Source organism: Alosa alosa, chromosome 21 (assembly GCF_017589495.1).
Source record: "Alosa alosa isolate M-15738 ecotype Scorff River chromosome 21, AALO_Geno_1.1, whole genome shotgun sequence".
Classification (NCBI taxonomy): domain Eukaryota; kingdom Metazoa; phylum Chordata; class Actinopteri; order Clupeiformes; family Clupeidae; genus Alosa; species Alosa alosa.
The window spans coordinates 26552939-26569394 of record NC_063209.1 but is presented as its reverse complement, the minus strand read 5'-3'; the positions used below and the strand labels follow the sequence as shown (position 1 = coordinate 26569394).

Genomic DNA, 16456 nt, shown 5'->3' with positions numbered 1-16456 from the left:
ACACACACACACACACACAGCCAGAGGTGAGTCCTGATAACCGAATGGCAGCCTTCTACACACACACACACACACACACACAGCCAGAGGTGAGTCCTGATAACCGAATGGCAGCCTTCTACACACACACAGCCAGAGGTGAGTCCTGATACTGAATGGCAGCCTTCTCCACACACACCTGGTTTCTATCACTGTTGGACCTGTGTCCTTATTCCTCATCTACTGGAGCTCTCAAACGCTCTCCCCTCCTCTTTCTCTTTCTTTCTTTTCCTGTTTCTCTCTCTCTCACCCTCAGTCATCGCTTTCTTTCATCCTTCTTTTGCCTCCATATATATATATATATATATATATATATTTACCTCTCCTCATCTTTCTCTCTCTCTCTCTATATATATGTCTCTCTCTCCACTCCTTCTGTCTCCTGTCTTCCTGCGGTGTCTCCTCCTCCCCTCCTGAGGATTTCTCCTCTGCTGCTCCTCTCTATCCAACCCCCCACACCTCAGACCCTCTGCAGGTAAACACACCCTCCCTCCCTCCCTCTGTGTGTGTGTGTGTGTGTGTGTGGGTCTCTCCTCTGCCACACTTCTACAATGTGTGTATGTGGGAATTATGGCATTTGTGTGACTTTATCCACAAATGTTTATGAGTAGTTTGCTCTATTAGCTCTGTATTATCAGATTAATCACATCAGCCGACTTAGTTCCATGATTTGCGATTGTCTCGGCTTTCCTCGACAGACATTCTCTTCTCTCGACAAGCAGATACTTTCCTTTCTCTCATTTACAGACATTCTCTTTCTTCATTACAGACATTCTTCATTAAGCAGATATTCTTCACAAGCAGATATCTTCTTCCTTTCTTTCTCCTTTACGCCTTTACTTTACTTCTTCCTTCTCTTGACGATACATCTCTTCCTTCTTCCTTACGCCTCATTTTCATTTCTTTCCTTCCTTTACGATATTTCTTCCTTCTTCTCTTTATTGCCCTTTATTTCTTCTTTTCTTCCTTTATTACAGATATTTCTCTTCCTTCTTCTCTTCATTACAGATATTATCTTCTTCTTTCTTTCATTGCCCGGATTTCTTATTTCTTCTTCTTCACAGATTTCCTTCCTTCTTTATTGCCTTTATTTCTTCTTTCCTTTATACAGATTCCTTTTCGCCCAAAGATCTGATGTTCGACGCCGGTTTTGATCGGATGTTCGACGGATTTTGGATTTTGATTTCGGATTTCGCAAACGGATTGAGGATGCCGGATTTTATTTTGATTTGATTTCTGCCGGATTTCGCATGATCTTTGCGCACGGATGTCTTTGATTTTTCTGATGATTTTGATTGATCTGTTCGATTTTGAACGATTTGCGGAACTGATTTTGAACTGCGCGATTTTGAACTGCTCCTGACTTCTTTGTCCTTCCACTTTGACACTTTGTCCTTCCGGATCCTGCCTCGATTTTCGATTTTGCCTTTCTCTTTAACGGACTGGCATTGTTCTCTTTACTTTTCCATTCTCTTCCTCTGTCTGATTTCGAGCGACCGAAGTTTCTGTTCTTTGAACTGGCGTTAGTTTATTTCATCGTTCTGATTGTCCTTGAAACGACCCCATGTTTCAGCTTCACCGAGAATCCTCCAGCCACTAGCCCCAGCTACAGCAGTCAGTCCGCCCACTCGGAGGAGCAGACAGACATGCAGCCAGGTGAGGGGGAGAAGAGAGACCGCAGGCCGAGAGCTCTCGAGAGCTTGTGAACCATTAAGAAACGTCACCAATCACAGACGAAATACAGTTCCAAATCAAAAGTTTGTATTTGGCAGATACAGATACAGTTTAGATAGAAACCTGCAGACATTCTCGATTTGGACTTGTTATCTACGATGCCTTAGAGTGACTGCTTTGGAGGGGGGGAGTACGACCTTGACATACTTGCTATTGAGAAAAGCCATTCCATTTGTCTTTTAAGCTTGTGTGGGATTGCTGGCTCTGTCACTGGATGTCACTAACATGGTTCCTCCTCACTTACTTCCAGCGTAGGCCCTTCCATCTCAGGAGGCTTTGTGGCGCCGTGGGCTGGCGACCAGTCCCTATCCCAGCAGGCCATGGGTCAGGGGGCGGGGTTTAACCGGGCGGGGCAGCCCTTCTACGTGGCCAGCAGGGGCGGAGTCATGAGCCGAGGAGCACCAAGAGCACCACGTGGCGCAGTCAACGGCTACAGAGGTGTGTGTGTGTGTGTGAGAGAAATGGGCATTTCAAAAGATTTCTACTCTGGGCACCTAAAACGCCAGCGTGATGTGGACGAAAGGCCGAAACAACACGGAAGGGCCTGAGAGCTGGAGAGATGTAAATGTGCTAATGCTAGTGCTAATGCTAATGCTAATGCTGGTGCTGTGGTGTGTTTTGTCTGTAGGTGGTTATGATGGCTATCGGCCTCCATTTCCCAGTGCTAATGCTAATGCTGGTGCTGTTGTGTGGTGTGTGTGTGTGTGTGTTGTCTGTAGGTGGTTCTGATGGCTATCGGCCTCCATTTCCCAGTGCTAATGCTGGTAGTTATGATGGCTATCGGCCTCCATTTCCCAGTGCTAATGCTGGTGCTAATGCTAATGCTGGTGCTTTTGATGTGTGTTGTCCGTAGGTGGTTATGATGGCTATCGGCCTCCATTTCCCAGTGCTGCGGGGGGCAACTATGGCCAGACTCAGTTTGGGAATGCCCCTCGAGAGTACAGCAACAACACCTACCAGAGGGTAACACACTAAAACAAACACACATATACTCGCACACTTACCATTCCAATATACATACACACTTCAGCATGAGGAGCACAAACCCCTGTACACCTCATTCTAGCCAAGCAGCTTTATACATACAGGTTTGTACATACATACACACTCACACATATATTCATCTTATTAGATGTGCCTTGATGGAACATACATACATGCATACATATTCATGCAGCAGCACCAATTACAATTGTGATGTTAAATCTCTCTCTCTCTCTCTCACACACACTCTCTCTCTCTCTCTCTCTCTCTCTCTCTCTCTCTCTCTCTCTCTCTCTCTCTCTCTCTCAGGATGGCTATCAGCAGCAGGGTTATAAGCGGGGTGCAGGCCAGGGTTCTCGAAGTCTGCAGTGCTTGACCAGGCAACGCTCCTAACGGCTAACGACGTGCACCCCCCCAATCCCCCTCTCCTTCTCTCTCTTTCTTTTTCTCCCTCTATCCTCTCCCTCTCTGTTAATTTCTCCTCCTCCCCCCACGTCCATGTTGCTAACCAGAGCACAGAGGAAACACTAAGAACTCACGCCAGGCTTCAAGCTGCCCGCTGGATTTTGGGTTTCAGCACAGCTTTTCTTTCTCTTTAACTTTTTGTTTTCTTAGTTGTTTTGGACACTAGATGATTCTCCTGTAAACTTGAAGAGTATTTTCATTAATTTATTTTTTGTACAAAAGGAAATGCAAAAAAGCATCCTCGGGCCACACGACTGACTCTCCTTCACCCCTCCTCTGATGTTTCCGCTGCCTCCTCTCTGTAGTCCTCTCTTTCTTTTTCTTTCTTTCTTTCTTTCTTTCTTTCTCTCTCCCTTGGTCTCCATCTCATCCCCCCCCCTCCAGTTCCTGCAGATGCATTTGGGTTCTAAAAGCACTCATCGTTTTTGTGCTTGTCTGTCTGCTTTTTGTCCATGGTGAGTGCAGTCTGTGATGGTGTGTAAAAAAGGCGGTGTGTGTGCGGCGCCGCCTGTGTGTCTGGAGTGGTGAGTGTGTGTGTGTGTGTGTGTGTGTGTGCGCCGCTGCAGTGTGTAGCGCTGCAGGTCCGTGCTGTGTGTCTGAGTGGTATGTGTGTGTGTGGGTGTGCGTGCATCTCTGTGTGTGAGCGCCTGTGTGTCTGAGTGGTGTGTGTGTGTGTGTGTGTGTGTGTGTGCGCGCGCGCACGCTCTCATGTTGCCCATGTCGCTTGTGAAGAGACAGTTCCAATAAAAGCTGTTGCATCACCGCCTGTCTGCTGCTTCCTATTCCTTGTTTGGCTCCGCCTCTTTCTTTTGATTAAGCCCCTCCCACAGCCACATGGATCCGCCTACATCACCAGTCTCATCTGTCAATCTAAGCGTGGACCAATCACGCTTCAGAGGGCAGCATGAACCTCATTTAGCAGACTTTCAAAGTGACCTCCAGTGTGGTACAAGTGCACTAGGCAGTGCTCCCTAACCTGACCCTAGCCAGAGCGTTTCGCCCGCTTAGCTCCCGCTTTGGCTTCACTCACATCCATCTGGACCTCTTCCATTGAGAGTGATTTCTGCAAACCAATTTTATGGTACAGCCAATCAGGACGCAGGGCCAGAGTTTCATAGATGTGACATAAATGCAGTAGGCTTACTGTGAGACTGTTATTAGCTGTGCCACGGGTTGGCTTCGGCGTGAGTGGTTGAAGTAGCACGCCAATAGATGACGGACAAGTGGCTTATTCAATCATATGCAATTTTTTGATTAGGGCCCAGCCTTCTGAAGCAACACTTCAATGGATCGGTTCCAGATGGTTGAGTGGAGCTAGGCGGAGCGAAATTCATCTGGCTAGGGTCCGGTTAAGTGCTCCCTGGGGTCCACCCAGAACACTGTGTTCTGGTTCCAGTGACCTTCTGTTCTGGTTCCGATATACAGGAACATTGTGTTCTGGTTCCAGTGACCTTCTGTTCTGGTTCCGATATACAGGAACATTCCATTCTGGTTCCTGTGACATTCCGTTCTCGTTCCAGTGTACAGGAACCGATTCCGATGCATATGAACATTTAGTTCTGGTTCCAGTGCACAGGAGTGTTGCGTTGTGGTTCTGGTGCTGTGGGCTGCCTCGGGTGTCTGTGGGACGGGCCCGCGTGGCTCTTTGGGTTCTGCTCTAGAATCACTGCGGGGTCCTTAGAGTGCTGCTAACGGAATCGGCCATTCACCGTGCTTACAAACAGTTGCTTGGGCTTACATCATCCGTTGCCAAACTGAATTGTGGGTCCGTTACGTTGCGTTGCTGCACCGAAGGAGAGCAATGGAAGGCACCAGCCAATCAAATGACTGTTATAGGCCTACTTCAAGGCATTTGCATAGTAGGCTACACACCCCCGACCGTCGGGAACACCCACTGGCATGCGGTGGCGGAGCGCAACTGTTTGTAAGTGCGGTAAGGTACCAGCACTGCGGGGCCACTGCATGATACAGCACCGTACACCTTCATGCCAACACAACCCCTGGACACATCACAGCAACTAGCCAACACATTTGTGCTACTGAATGTTGAAAGGTTCAACCCCCCTGCTGAAGAAAAACTGCAGAACTGGACTTGTGCTCAGTGTTCATCTAATGTGTTTGATAAACACTGGCCCATTGATTAATTGATTCATTCATTCATCCCCAAAGGGAAATATACAGGTGTATGCATCTGTGTGTATAAACTTATTGAAGTATGTCTAAGTTTGTGTGTGTGTGTGTGTATACATGCATTTCCTGGCATGTGTGTGTGTGTGTGTATACATGCATTTCCTGGCATGTGTGTATGTGTTCCAGGACGTGGAGGAACCTTCAGATACAGCCGAGGGATGACCGCACACCAGACCAGCTAACAAGGACTTTCGAAGAAGGCCTAGCCCTTAATATCCCCAACAGCCCCCCCACCCTCCCTTCAAAACCCCCATCAGACCCTCAAACACACTTCAAACACACTTCAAACACCACCCTCAATCCCGCCAAGTCCCGACTGCTCCCCTTCCTCCTCGTCCCCGTTTCCCAGGGCCAGGGCCACTGCTTCGTCTCCTAGCTAACGGAAGCCACTCCGACTGCCTTGTGTTGTGTGCATCGCAGGGAAGCGATCCAAAGACTGAAGCCCTGTGGCTCCTCTGAACACACGTTAGGGCCTGACCATGCAGCTGCCTTATTGTGGTGCGCTCACGAACACGCTGTGTGTCGCCTGCTGCTGTATTCTTAATTCTCGTTCAGAAAGGCATTGTGGGAAAATCAGATGCCATTTCCTCTTCTCTAGCCTCGTTCAGAAGGGCATTGTGGGAACGCAGGGACGGACTCTACATGTTTTGACTGAGTGGTTTAAGAGCATCAGTCAGGCCCATAGGTCAGGCCTAGTCTCATAGTCTCAATGTCCACTCTCACATACAGACCGACTGGATCTCAATGTCCACACTCACAGACCCGCTAAGTCTGTGAGTGCTTAGAGCTGTCCCACTGTCAAATTGTGCATGAGGGCTTGCTCACAGACTTTTTTGAACGCTTTCTGTAAGTCAGAAAATTACAAACAATTCAAAGCATAGTGACGTGAGGGTTTGTCAGTAGAGGAAGCCTGGATGTAAAAAAAAAAAAACGGTTAATGACTGCCATAAGTGGTTTTGGTGTTGTCAATTTAACATAATACCTCACAGGTGCCGTTCCTGTTAATGTTAATAGCATTTTGAGCCCTTGCAGCATCTTAAACTCAACCACTTATCAGCTGATGTAATGAACGTTTTTGAGAGTTCAGGACCTTAGACGGGATATTGAGATTCAGCCTCACTCTGCAGAACCACTCCTCACTCGCCTCCTGTGAGCACAGGAAGTGTCTGCAGGAGGTTGCGGGTGGTTGTCTGTTTAATCTGCCTGGCTTGACTGTTATTTCGAGCTCTGTTGGGATGTGTTAACTACCATGTGGCGGTTTGTGAACACAAATGAACACGCAGGGCGTCTGTCTGCCTCTGATTGCACTGAACAGCATCTGAGCAACTTGTAAAATTTGAGCACTGCACTGTCTAAGCTTTACATTAAAAACTGATCTTGCCATGGATCTGTTACTTGTGTTAATTGTGACGAGGGTAGAATCTCGAGTGTCAGGTCTTGATGTCAGCTGGACCTGCTCTTCCTCCCTAACCTCACCTGACTGAGTGGCTGAGGAAGAACACATTTTACAGGGAAACAAACACACACACACACAGTGACCTACCTTTGAAGTCCGCCTACAAAAAGGACCCAAAGCTGCCATCTTTGCCCATATAAGGAGATCCGGATCTCCTTAAAGGTTGTAACAGCAATTGCAGGCCCAAAAAGGCCCAAACATAAATGATCACATTCATATAATCTTTCCTAACAACCTGCTAGCTGCCCGCCCCATAAGCAGGCCGTCAAAAAACGCGTCTGTAGGCAGCCTAGGCTCTGAGGTCTGCACACAAAAACAATTGCTAACAACAAGTGTTGCCAACCACTTAAAGGCAAAATAAAGTGTTCCAACCAATAACTGATGAGATGCGCGTTCAGGAGAGTTTCAACTGCACAGGAGGGAGTAGCAAGCTAAGCTCTCTGTTTTGTTTGAACATCAGAAGTGACATTACCCCACTATCCATCGCTGATACAACCTTTAAATGGGCAATGATGGTACCCGGATCTCCTTATATGGGCAGGAATGGCAGCTTTAGGGAAATTCTCCTGTCCTCTGTGGGATCAGCTCTAACCTAGCATTCATGTTCTCTCTCTCTCTCTCTCCCTCTCTCTCTCTCCCTCCCTCTCCCTCTCTCCCTCCCCCTCCCTCCTCTCTCTCTCTCCCTCCCTCTCTCTCTCTCTTTCCCTCTCTCTCCCTCCCTCTCTCTCTCACCCTCTCCCTCTCTCTCTCTCTCAGCTCTATCCTAGCGTTCATGGGCTTCGGAAAAACCTTTCTCCGAGTGAAAACCATAATTCCGCGTCATTCACGTCACTTAATGTGTGAGTCAGAGGTCGGAAACTGGGGCTAGATTTTGCTAACAGAGTTGCCCAGTTAGGGGCTCGTCATCACTTTTGTCGTCGCGTAGTTCGTTTGTAGTCCATGTGGCCTTTCATGTACAACAGGTTTAATATGAACTTGGGAATTTGCCGTTTTTGTCACTTGAAAGCTGCATATCTTTCTTTCACAAACGTCTTACACTATATTTTAAGCAAATACAGTTGTTTGTTTAGGATTAGTGAGTGTATGTTTTTAACCTTTGTTGTGGCATCTGTGTTTGTCACACATTCCGACGGCAAAGCACATGAACACTTGCTGTCGGAAAAACAAAGTAGCCATGGGGGCGGTCCTTGTCATTCAGAAGTGCCCTGAATGCACCATTACACACCTGTCTAACCCGGGTCCTCAGTGCCACTGACACCTGTGCATGTGTCTTGTGCACCATTGTGTATGCCAAGGTCCTCTGTCCATACCCTTCCCTCTGGTGAGAAAGGAACACTTCTGTTTCCAACTGTCAGTCTACCCCTTGGAAATGTCTGCATCCATCTCACTTCCTGGCCCCAAGTTTGGCAGCGTATTTTGCTGACCGTGCACACTGTGGCCAGAGCGGAGTCAGACACACAAAGTGGGCAGAGTCAGGCCCAAGCTAATTAATAAAAGATAGATAGATCAGAATTTAACACTGGTTGCATGTGATTGGTTTATGACATTGCACTTCACCGGAGAGGTCTCGTCCATTTCCGATGGAGGCGGGACATAAAAGGTTAAGAACTTCACATGCTGATGAAGTCCATCAGAGGTGTGTTGGCAGTTTGTTCCCTGACAACAAGGCATTGGGGACACCTTCAGCCAGACATTAGTCTACACAGTAAGTAACCGTCCTACTGCAGTAAGCATTACACTTGTGCAAGTTACTGTACCATTGCAGTGTAAGTTGGAACTGTACTTCGGCAGTGATTGATGACGTTACATAATGGTCCACAAGTTCATGAGAACACAGGTACAGAAAAGATCACATATTGGGAAACTCCCAAGGGTTACACTTTACTTGACAGTATCGACATGAGTGACATGACACTGTCATGAACGTGTCATAAACAAGTCGTAAACGTTTATGACATAACAGTTCTGTCATTAAGTGTCATTCGGTTTTTGTCATAACAAGTTAGGGTTAGGATTAGGGTTAAGGTTCATGTGTCATGACAGTGTCATGTCACTCTAATGTCAATACTGTCAAGTAAAGTGTTACCCTCCCAAGTGTATAGACAATGTCACTGAACTACAACTTTTCTTAAATTGAGCCAAACTGGTCAGTTTCCCTGACACAATGCAACATCCCACATGAAATGACTAGCTGTGTCAACACTAGGTTGTCCCTGAATCAATGCATAATCAGTGCAACAACTACTACAACATCTAGCACTGACTAACTGGTCAAACTGGTCAATAGGTCAAATTGTTTGTTCATTTGTGTATACAGCGGGGAAAATAAGTATTGAACACGTCAACATTTTTTTCAGTAAGTATACTTCCAGTGAGGCTATTTGCATGACATTTTCACCAGACATTATTAATAACTTAGGTAATCCACACATATTAAAAAAATATCTATAAGATGTACCGCAGAGCGGTACAAAATATGACCGCCGCCCAGTCCAGCACATGTTTTCCACAAAAATAAGTCACGCTGAAAGGCATATATGATTCTGTCTCGCTGAATTGCATTATTCACACTCAATTCTCACTGGTATCGGCTAGACAACTAGCCTAGAAATCTAGACGCGCCCCTAGCGGCAGCGAATTACATTTACTGCCAGGGCTAGTCTAGCAACTAGTTGGCTTGTGAGCTCCAGAAATCGAAACTTAATCAGGCCAATGAAATCGTGTATAGAGTCGTTATGTGGGCTTAACATAATGATTGATGGCAGAGTTGCAACGGTTTGGCTTGAATTCCCTGCTACTTGAAAACAAATAAGATGGATGTTGCTGCTGGCGAACAGTGTGACACGAGTTAAGCTTTTATTAAGTTGGCAAACGTTTGAACTAGCCAACTAGCTCCGCTGGTGGGAAACGCATGGGACTCACAGCGCTGCCGCTGTCCTATTGCGTGCAGACGGAATTTGAAAGACAACCGATTATCCCGCCCCTCGGACTGAGCACTGCGAACGGTGAGTGTCCAGACCCTACATTTTAATGTGGGTCTGGCTCGTCAGGCTACTAGACAACAAGTACCAAAACATGATTAGTTCATAGATTTCACATGTAATATACATTTTATACAACCCCACCCCCATCTTGTCTGTTCATAATTCTGAGAAATTCTTGAATTGTGTGCATGTGTACGTGTACATGTTTATGTTTATGTGTGTGTGGGTGGGTGTGTGTGCGTGCATGTGTGTGTTTGCCTGTTTATGTGCCTGTATGTGTGTGCATGTGCATGCATGCGTATATATGTCTACTGTGTGAGTATGTGTCATTGTGAATGTATGTGTGTGCGTGTGTATCTGTTTATGCACATGTGTGCATATGGAATGGGTTTACATGACCCCTGGAGGCAAACATACGCAAAAAATTGGTCATCCTAGGCCCTACGGTTCTTAAGATATTCACAGAAAACTGTGTCTGCCCTACCCTCCTTTCGGGGTGTCCAGTCCAGCGGGGGGGCTACAGATCAAAACGAAAAGCGATGGTTCCATGCTATCCATGTGGGGTTACATGCCCACCAAGTTTAGGTACCCGGTCTTTCAGTGTCGGGAATCCTTGTTGGTGTCACGGTCACTAAATGTACACATACATTATTTTATTGTAAGGCCCCCCATGAACGAAAGTCCACGAAACTTGGCATGCATTCGGAGGGTGTCATAATGATCCTACACTTTCAATTTCGTGCAGTTTTGACCATGTCAGCCGCTTCGCTGCGCGGCGGTCATAATAATCCCTCCTATCTGTGCAAATTAATATAAGATGGGTTAGTACATACTGATGGGCTTTAAAAAGGTTTTTCGTTACCCCAGGTGTCACACAATAAACATTTCATGATGGGTTAAAGCAAACAGCTCTCCCAAGACTTTTGCAACCTTATTGTTGCAAAACACATCAATGGAACTGGTTACAGATGCATTTCAAAACTTCAGAATCATCCAATAAGCAGTATTGGAGCCATTATCTGCAACATCACTGCACCATCAACTGGCCATGCACAGGATCTCCTTGCAAGATTTCTAACCAGGAAGTCAGAAGGATAGTCAGAAGAATAGCCCAAGAGCTAAGCGCCACTTGGAGAAAGCTCCAGAAAGACTTGGATGCAGCAGATACAATTATTACAGAGAAGATCTTAAGTAATGCACTCCAGTGCCATGGCCTCTCTGCATACTCATCCCGCATGACTCTATTGCTGAAGAAAAACATGTTGAAGCTCGTTGGAAGTTTGCTACACAACATTTGGATAAGCCTATGAAATACTGAGAGAATGTATTCTGGTCAGGCGAGAGCAAAATTGAACTTTTTGGATGTCATACTACCAGTGTTGGGAAGAATACTTTTAAAATGTAATCAGTTACAGAATACAGAATACATGCCCTAAAATGTCATTTGTAACGTTTTTCATTACATTACTCTATCTATGTACCGTATTCTAAATACTTGGATTACATAAGCACTGTTTTACATTTTATCAAGTGTGAATCAAGCTGCTATTTCAGTTTGTAAGACCCACAGGCGATGTCAGCAAAAAACCCACAACTTAACTTTATAGGATAAACTGAAACATTATACATGTTGTTAATGTACAAGATCATCTCACAGAAATATTAGAATTTCAGTTCAAAAAGCCCAGAAATTCAAATGAGAAGGATTCTAAAAGTAACCCCTTAAAATGGCCAAAGTAACTGTATTCTGAATACCACTAATTGAAAATGTAACTGTAACTAAATACAGTTACTCATATTTTGTATTCTGAATACATAATCCTAAATACATGTATTCAGTTACATCCCAACACTGCATATTACACACCATATTTGGAGGAGAAATGGCACTGTGCATCACCCCAAAAATACCATACCAACAGTGAGGTGTGGAGGTGGTGGCTGCTTTTCACCTCAAGACTTCTTACAGCTGAAGGTGTAAGGATCCTAATTACCAGGCTGATGATCATCTTTTCAGTCATATATTGACTCTTGATCAATTACTAAGTGTGGGCCTATTGTGGGCCTACTGTCACATGTCTACAGGAGCAGTTAACTGTACGGACAGGAAATGTAATCAAATGTATACCTTGTCATGTCTTGATTGATTCACTCTCACTACAACAATGGTCTCAAGTCTCATCAAAGTACTCTCAAATCAGCTGACCTCCAACCATGTGATCCCAAATCAGCTGACCTCTAATCATGTGATCCATATCAATGTAACCAACTACAAACTAGGTAGCCTATTTAAGTGAAGTTTACAGAGCATTCTAGGAGCCATTCTGTAGTCAGAATCTACTGCACCACTAAGGTGTGTAGTCATCATCCTCTCAGCTGGTATGTTCATTCTCTGATTGCTTCATATGGTTTCCTAAATGTTCCTTTAACCTGTTTTCGTAACTTTCACATTATTCATTTAGATGTACCTTCTATAATGTATTGGATGAATAGCTTGTATTTGACAAATAAATTGTTATGCTTTGACCCGCATAGTTTTCTAGAATTTCTTTAGATATCCCTCAAAGTTTAAGATGTGCCAGGGGGAACGGCTAGGATTAGTCCCTATGCCGTGGGGCTAAATCAGTGAAAGTAGGCATGCTACCAGGAGAACTGGCCATCGTATTATACTGTGGTGGGTCACTGATTTTATTAGTAATCTGGAATTAGACAGCTAACCTTAGCACACCCTGAACCCTCTGTAGCTTCGGTAAGCTGTTCTGTCCAGATGAGTATAGTGGTCCAGGCCAGCACTATAGCCTCTGACCAACTTTCACACTAGGATCATTACTCAGTAAATGGCGCCTCCCGAATTAGTCGGCCGAGGAGGGCCTCGCACACTATTCTTGGGGAAGATGCGTCTAATTAAATAGCTAGAAGGCATTCTTGTAACAGTATCGTGGGTAGGCCTACATCGGCCTACTATGGATAGTAATATTACTTTGACTGAAACTTCTCCATATCTAGCGGGGTCAGAATCATTAGGTTAACAGGGGTTCTATAATCAATTGTTATTTCCAATAGCGTGCGGACAGCTTCCCGATTTCCTTCGACCACTCCCAGTTCCCTCATTGGTCCTGACGAGTGACGTCTTATAAAGGAATGATGAATGGAGTCATTTTGTTCCGGGAGAATCTTGCCAGAATCTTGAGGATGAGATATGGCTAGACCTTTCAGCAAGACAATGATCCAAAGCATTCAGCAAAGGATACTCTCAATTGGTTTCAGAGAAAGGAAATCAAGGCCCTGATTTCAATCCAATTGAACAGTTTTGGAAGTTAACTAAAGATCAGGATTCACAAGAGACCCCTGGAATATTCAATATTAAAAGACTATCTGTTTAAAAACAAATGGGCCAAAATCACTGCGGAATACTGCGACTGATAAGTTTCGTCATACAGGAAATGCCTTGAAGCGGTCATTACGAATAAAGGGTCTTCCCCAAAATATTTAAGAAATTTCAGCAGGCGTGTTCAATACTTTTTTCCTGTGTCAGTCCACTTTATTATACATAACTCTACTTATGGACTTTAATGTTTGGATTTTTTATATGGGTGGATTATCTGTGTTAAAGGGACACCAGGCAAGCCTGATGCTTTTTCTCTACGAAACTCCCCCTCGTTCTGTCTGAAGCTCTTTTCCTTTTCTTTGCGTCTTCCGTCAAGGGTTTTCGCTGCTTCTTCGCCGGCTCTGCCATTATACACACGTTTGCAACAATCTCTAGCGTTTCGTTAGCCTGCCTCTGTGCTGTAAACTGATCCTGCTTCAGTCGGCGGGTAGGATACACCGAACTTGCAAGTGGGATATTCTTCCTACAGGCAGTAGGGGCGGGCGAGAGAGCCTTCATTCGCCCCGTAATGAGTAATTTAACCACATACCGACTTACGAAGATGATTAACACGAAAACGTTGCCTGGTGTCCCTTTAATACTAATGTCTGGTGAAAACTTGCATGCAAATAGCCTCATTGGAAGTATACTTACTGATTTTTGTTTTGACGTGTTCAGTACTTATTTTCCCCGCTGTATGTTTGACACACTTTGAAATCAGTTGTTCTGCATGTCCTATACTGAATGCATCTCATCTGATTCACCACACTAATATTGTTCACTGCTTTTAAAATACATCAGTATGGATTAGATCAGTGTTTCTCAAACTTTCAGACAAAGGACCACTCAACCAAAAAAAAAAAAAAAAAAAAAAAAAAAGATTAGACCTACTCACTGAACCACCTTGCTTATTGTCTTTGCACTTTGCTTATTGTGTCAGAGGATTGATTTAAACTGACATATCTTACATAGTGTTGCAGAACTGTTTGGATTTACATACAAGTTGGTTCAATATTGCAAACAACTCATATTATATTTTACCACGTCTGCTCGCGGACCACCAGTGGTCCCCGGACCACACTTTGAGAAACACTGGATTAGATGAACACGTGGACACCAGGTGACCTCATCACCTCATTCAGTCACATCCTGAGGAATCCGAACAGGCCCCTCAGCACTGCACAGATTAAGATAGGCTCTACAGGGCACCCATCTGCAGCTTGACTGCAATGCCAGGCACGTTGGTATGGCAACAAGACCTTCCCTGAAATCTGTTTTTAATGGCTTGAGGTGAGACTACAGGTTGATGCCCCAGTAAAGGGCATTTATTGCAATGACTCAGACCTGGAGACTGGGCAAGACCTATACGACTGGTGTGTGAGAGTCAGTACTCCACCAACTCCTGTCTCAACAGAGGAACATGATGGCAGGAGCTGAAGGGCCAGTCTCCCCAACGTGATTCAACAGTGGCAGCCAGGAATCGTATGCACAACTTTTCCTGGCTACTTGCTACATGCTAGCCCAGCTCCTTATCCACTACACTACTACTGCATACTAGCCCAGCTCCTTATCCACTACTGCATGCTAGCCAGTTCCTTATCCACTACTGCATGCTAGCCCAGCTCCTTAACCACTACACTACTACTGCATGCTAGCCCAGCTCCTTATCCACTACACTACTACTGCATACTAGCCCAGCTCCTTATCCACTACACTACTACTGCATACTAGCCCAACTCCTTATCCACTACTGCATGCTAGCCCAGCTCCTTATCCACTACACTACTACTGCATACTAGCCCAGCTCCTTATCCACTACACTACTACTGCATACTAGCCCAACTCCTTATCCACTACTGCATGCTAGCCCAGTTCCTTATCCACTACTGCATGCTAGCCCAGCTCCTTATCCACTACACTACTACTGCATGCTAGCCCAGCTCCTTATCCACTACGCGACCATGATGAAATCTCTTCACATTCACCATTATTTTCCATCAGAATGCAACACTGAAGACTCTTTAGAGTTTTAATCCAGCAACAGTGGCTTCAGCACTTAATTTACCACATTTCTGTAAAACGATGTGCAACACATTACACACACACACACACACACACACACACACACACACACACTCTCTCTCACAAACACACACACAAATCAGTCCATCGTGATGCATTTGTCTATAGTTTTTCCAATAAAAAGAATATATGAAAAGGTATGGGGCTGTCTGTGATTGCTAATCAATGAACATGGTCAGGAGTCCCAAGTCCCCTTGATTAATCCAGTCCTGCTCAGGATCTCCTGGCATCCACACAGAGAGAGTCCAGTCAGGACCACACACACCACACACACACACACTCACTCAGTCGAGGACTGCAAGCACACAGTCTGTGGACTGCAGGTTGGCAGGATAATGTACCACACACACTCGTTCCCTTTCTCTCACCCTCACACACAGTAACTCAAACACATGTAGGTGTCCAGTCCGTGTTGTGTGTGATTGGTCCCTAGGGGATGGCGTTGTGCTCCTGAAGATGGTGCTGCTCTCCCTGGGGTAAATGGTGGCCCTCGGCCAGGTGCTCCGCCACCTGGTGCAGTTGGTTATGGCCTGGGGGGGCTGGATTGAATTCCTGGGGTTGCCCCCGCTGGGGCAGTTCCTGATGAGGGATGGCATGGTCAGGGGGTAGTTCTGCGTGGCCGGGGGGCAGAGGGTGACCCTGGTCCTGGGCAAATGGGACGTCGTTACCCGCCACTGGGAGAGAGAGAAGGGCGTTAGGCACAGGCACATTAGTTACAAGTAAGCACGCGACGCGACGCGACCTTTGCTTACGCCACACCTGCGTATTTGTGTGTGCAGTACCTACTGTGTGTATTATGAATGTGGATGTGTGTAGCGTGTGTATTTGTGTGTGTAGTAGTGGTAGTGCGGTGTGTATTATGAATGTGGATGTGTGTAGCGTGTGTATTTGTGTGTGTGTAGTACTGCTGTGTGTATTACGAATGTGGATGTGTGTAGCGTGTGTATTTGTGTGTGTAGTACTGCTGTGTGTATTATGAATGTGGATGTGTGTAGTACTGCTGTGTGTATTACGAATGTGGATGTGTGTAGCGTGTGTATTTGTGTGTGTAGTACTGCTGTGTGTATTATGAATGTGGATGTGTGTAGAGTGTGTATTTGTGTGTGTAGTAGTGGTAGTGCGGTGTGTATTATGAATGTGGATGTGTGTAGCGTG

At 45.5% G+C, this 16456-nt stretch overlaps 2 protein-coding genes across 2 annotated transcripts in view; one reads left to right on the top strand and one right to left on the bottom strand.

Annotated features, from left to right (window-relative positions):
- Positions 1–107: 107 nt before the first annotated feature.
- On the top strand, positions 108–3150 carry LOC125286142 (caprin-1-like). The gene is made up of 6 exons (XM_048230908.1): positions 108–138; positions 504–514; positions 1533–1695; positions 2029–2211; positions 2627–2736; positions 3067–3150. The coding sequence occupies exons 1-6, from the start codon at positions 108–110 to the stop codon at positions 3148–3150; spliced, it is 582 nt and encodes a 193-aa protein (XP_048086865.1).
- A 12084-nt stretch (positions 3151–15234) lies between these two features.
- The window catches only part of nucb2a (nucleobindin 2a), a 10117-nt gene continuing 8895 nt past the window's right edge, over positions 15235–16456 (bottom strand). Inside the window, exon 13 of the mRNA XM_048231224.1 lies at positions 15235–15975. Within this exon, the coding sequence (XP_048087181.1) occupies positions 15731–15975 (245 nt within the window). The 3' untranslated portion in view covers positions 15235–15730. The remainder of the gene's footprint in view (positions 15976–16456) is intronic.

Coding starts and splice junctions, on each gene's coding strand:
- LOC125286142 (XM_048230908.1), top strand. CDS start 108: ATGGCAGCCTTCTACACACACACAGCCAGAG. Junction 1,696..2,028: donor GCAGACAGACATGCAGCCAG/GTGAGGGGGAGA, acceptor CTTCCAGCGTAG/GCCCTTCCATCTCAGGAGGC. Junction 2,212..2,626: donor CGCAGTCAACGGCTACAGAG/GTGTGTGTGTGT, acceptor TGTTGTCCGTAG/GTGGTTATGATGGCTATCGG.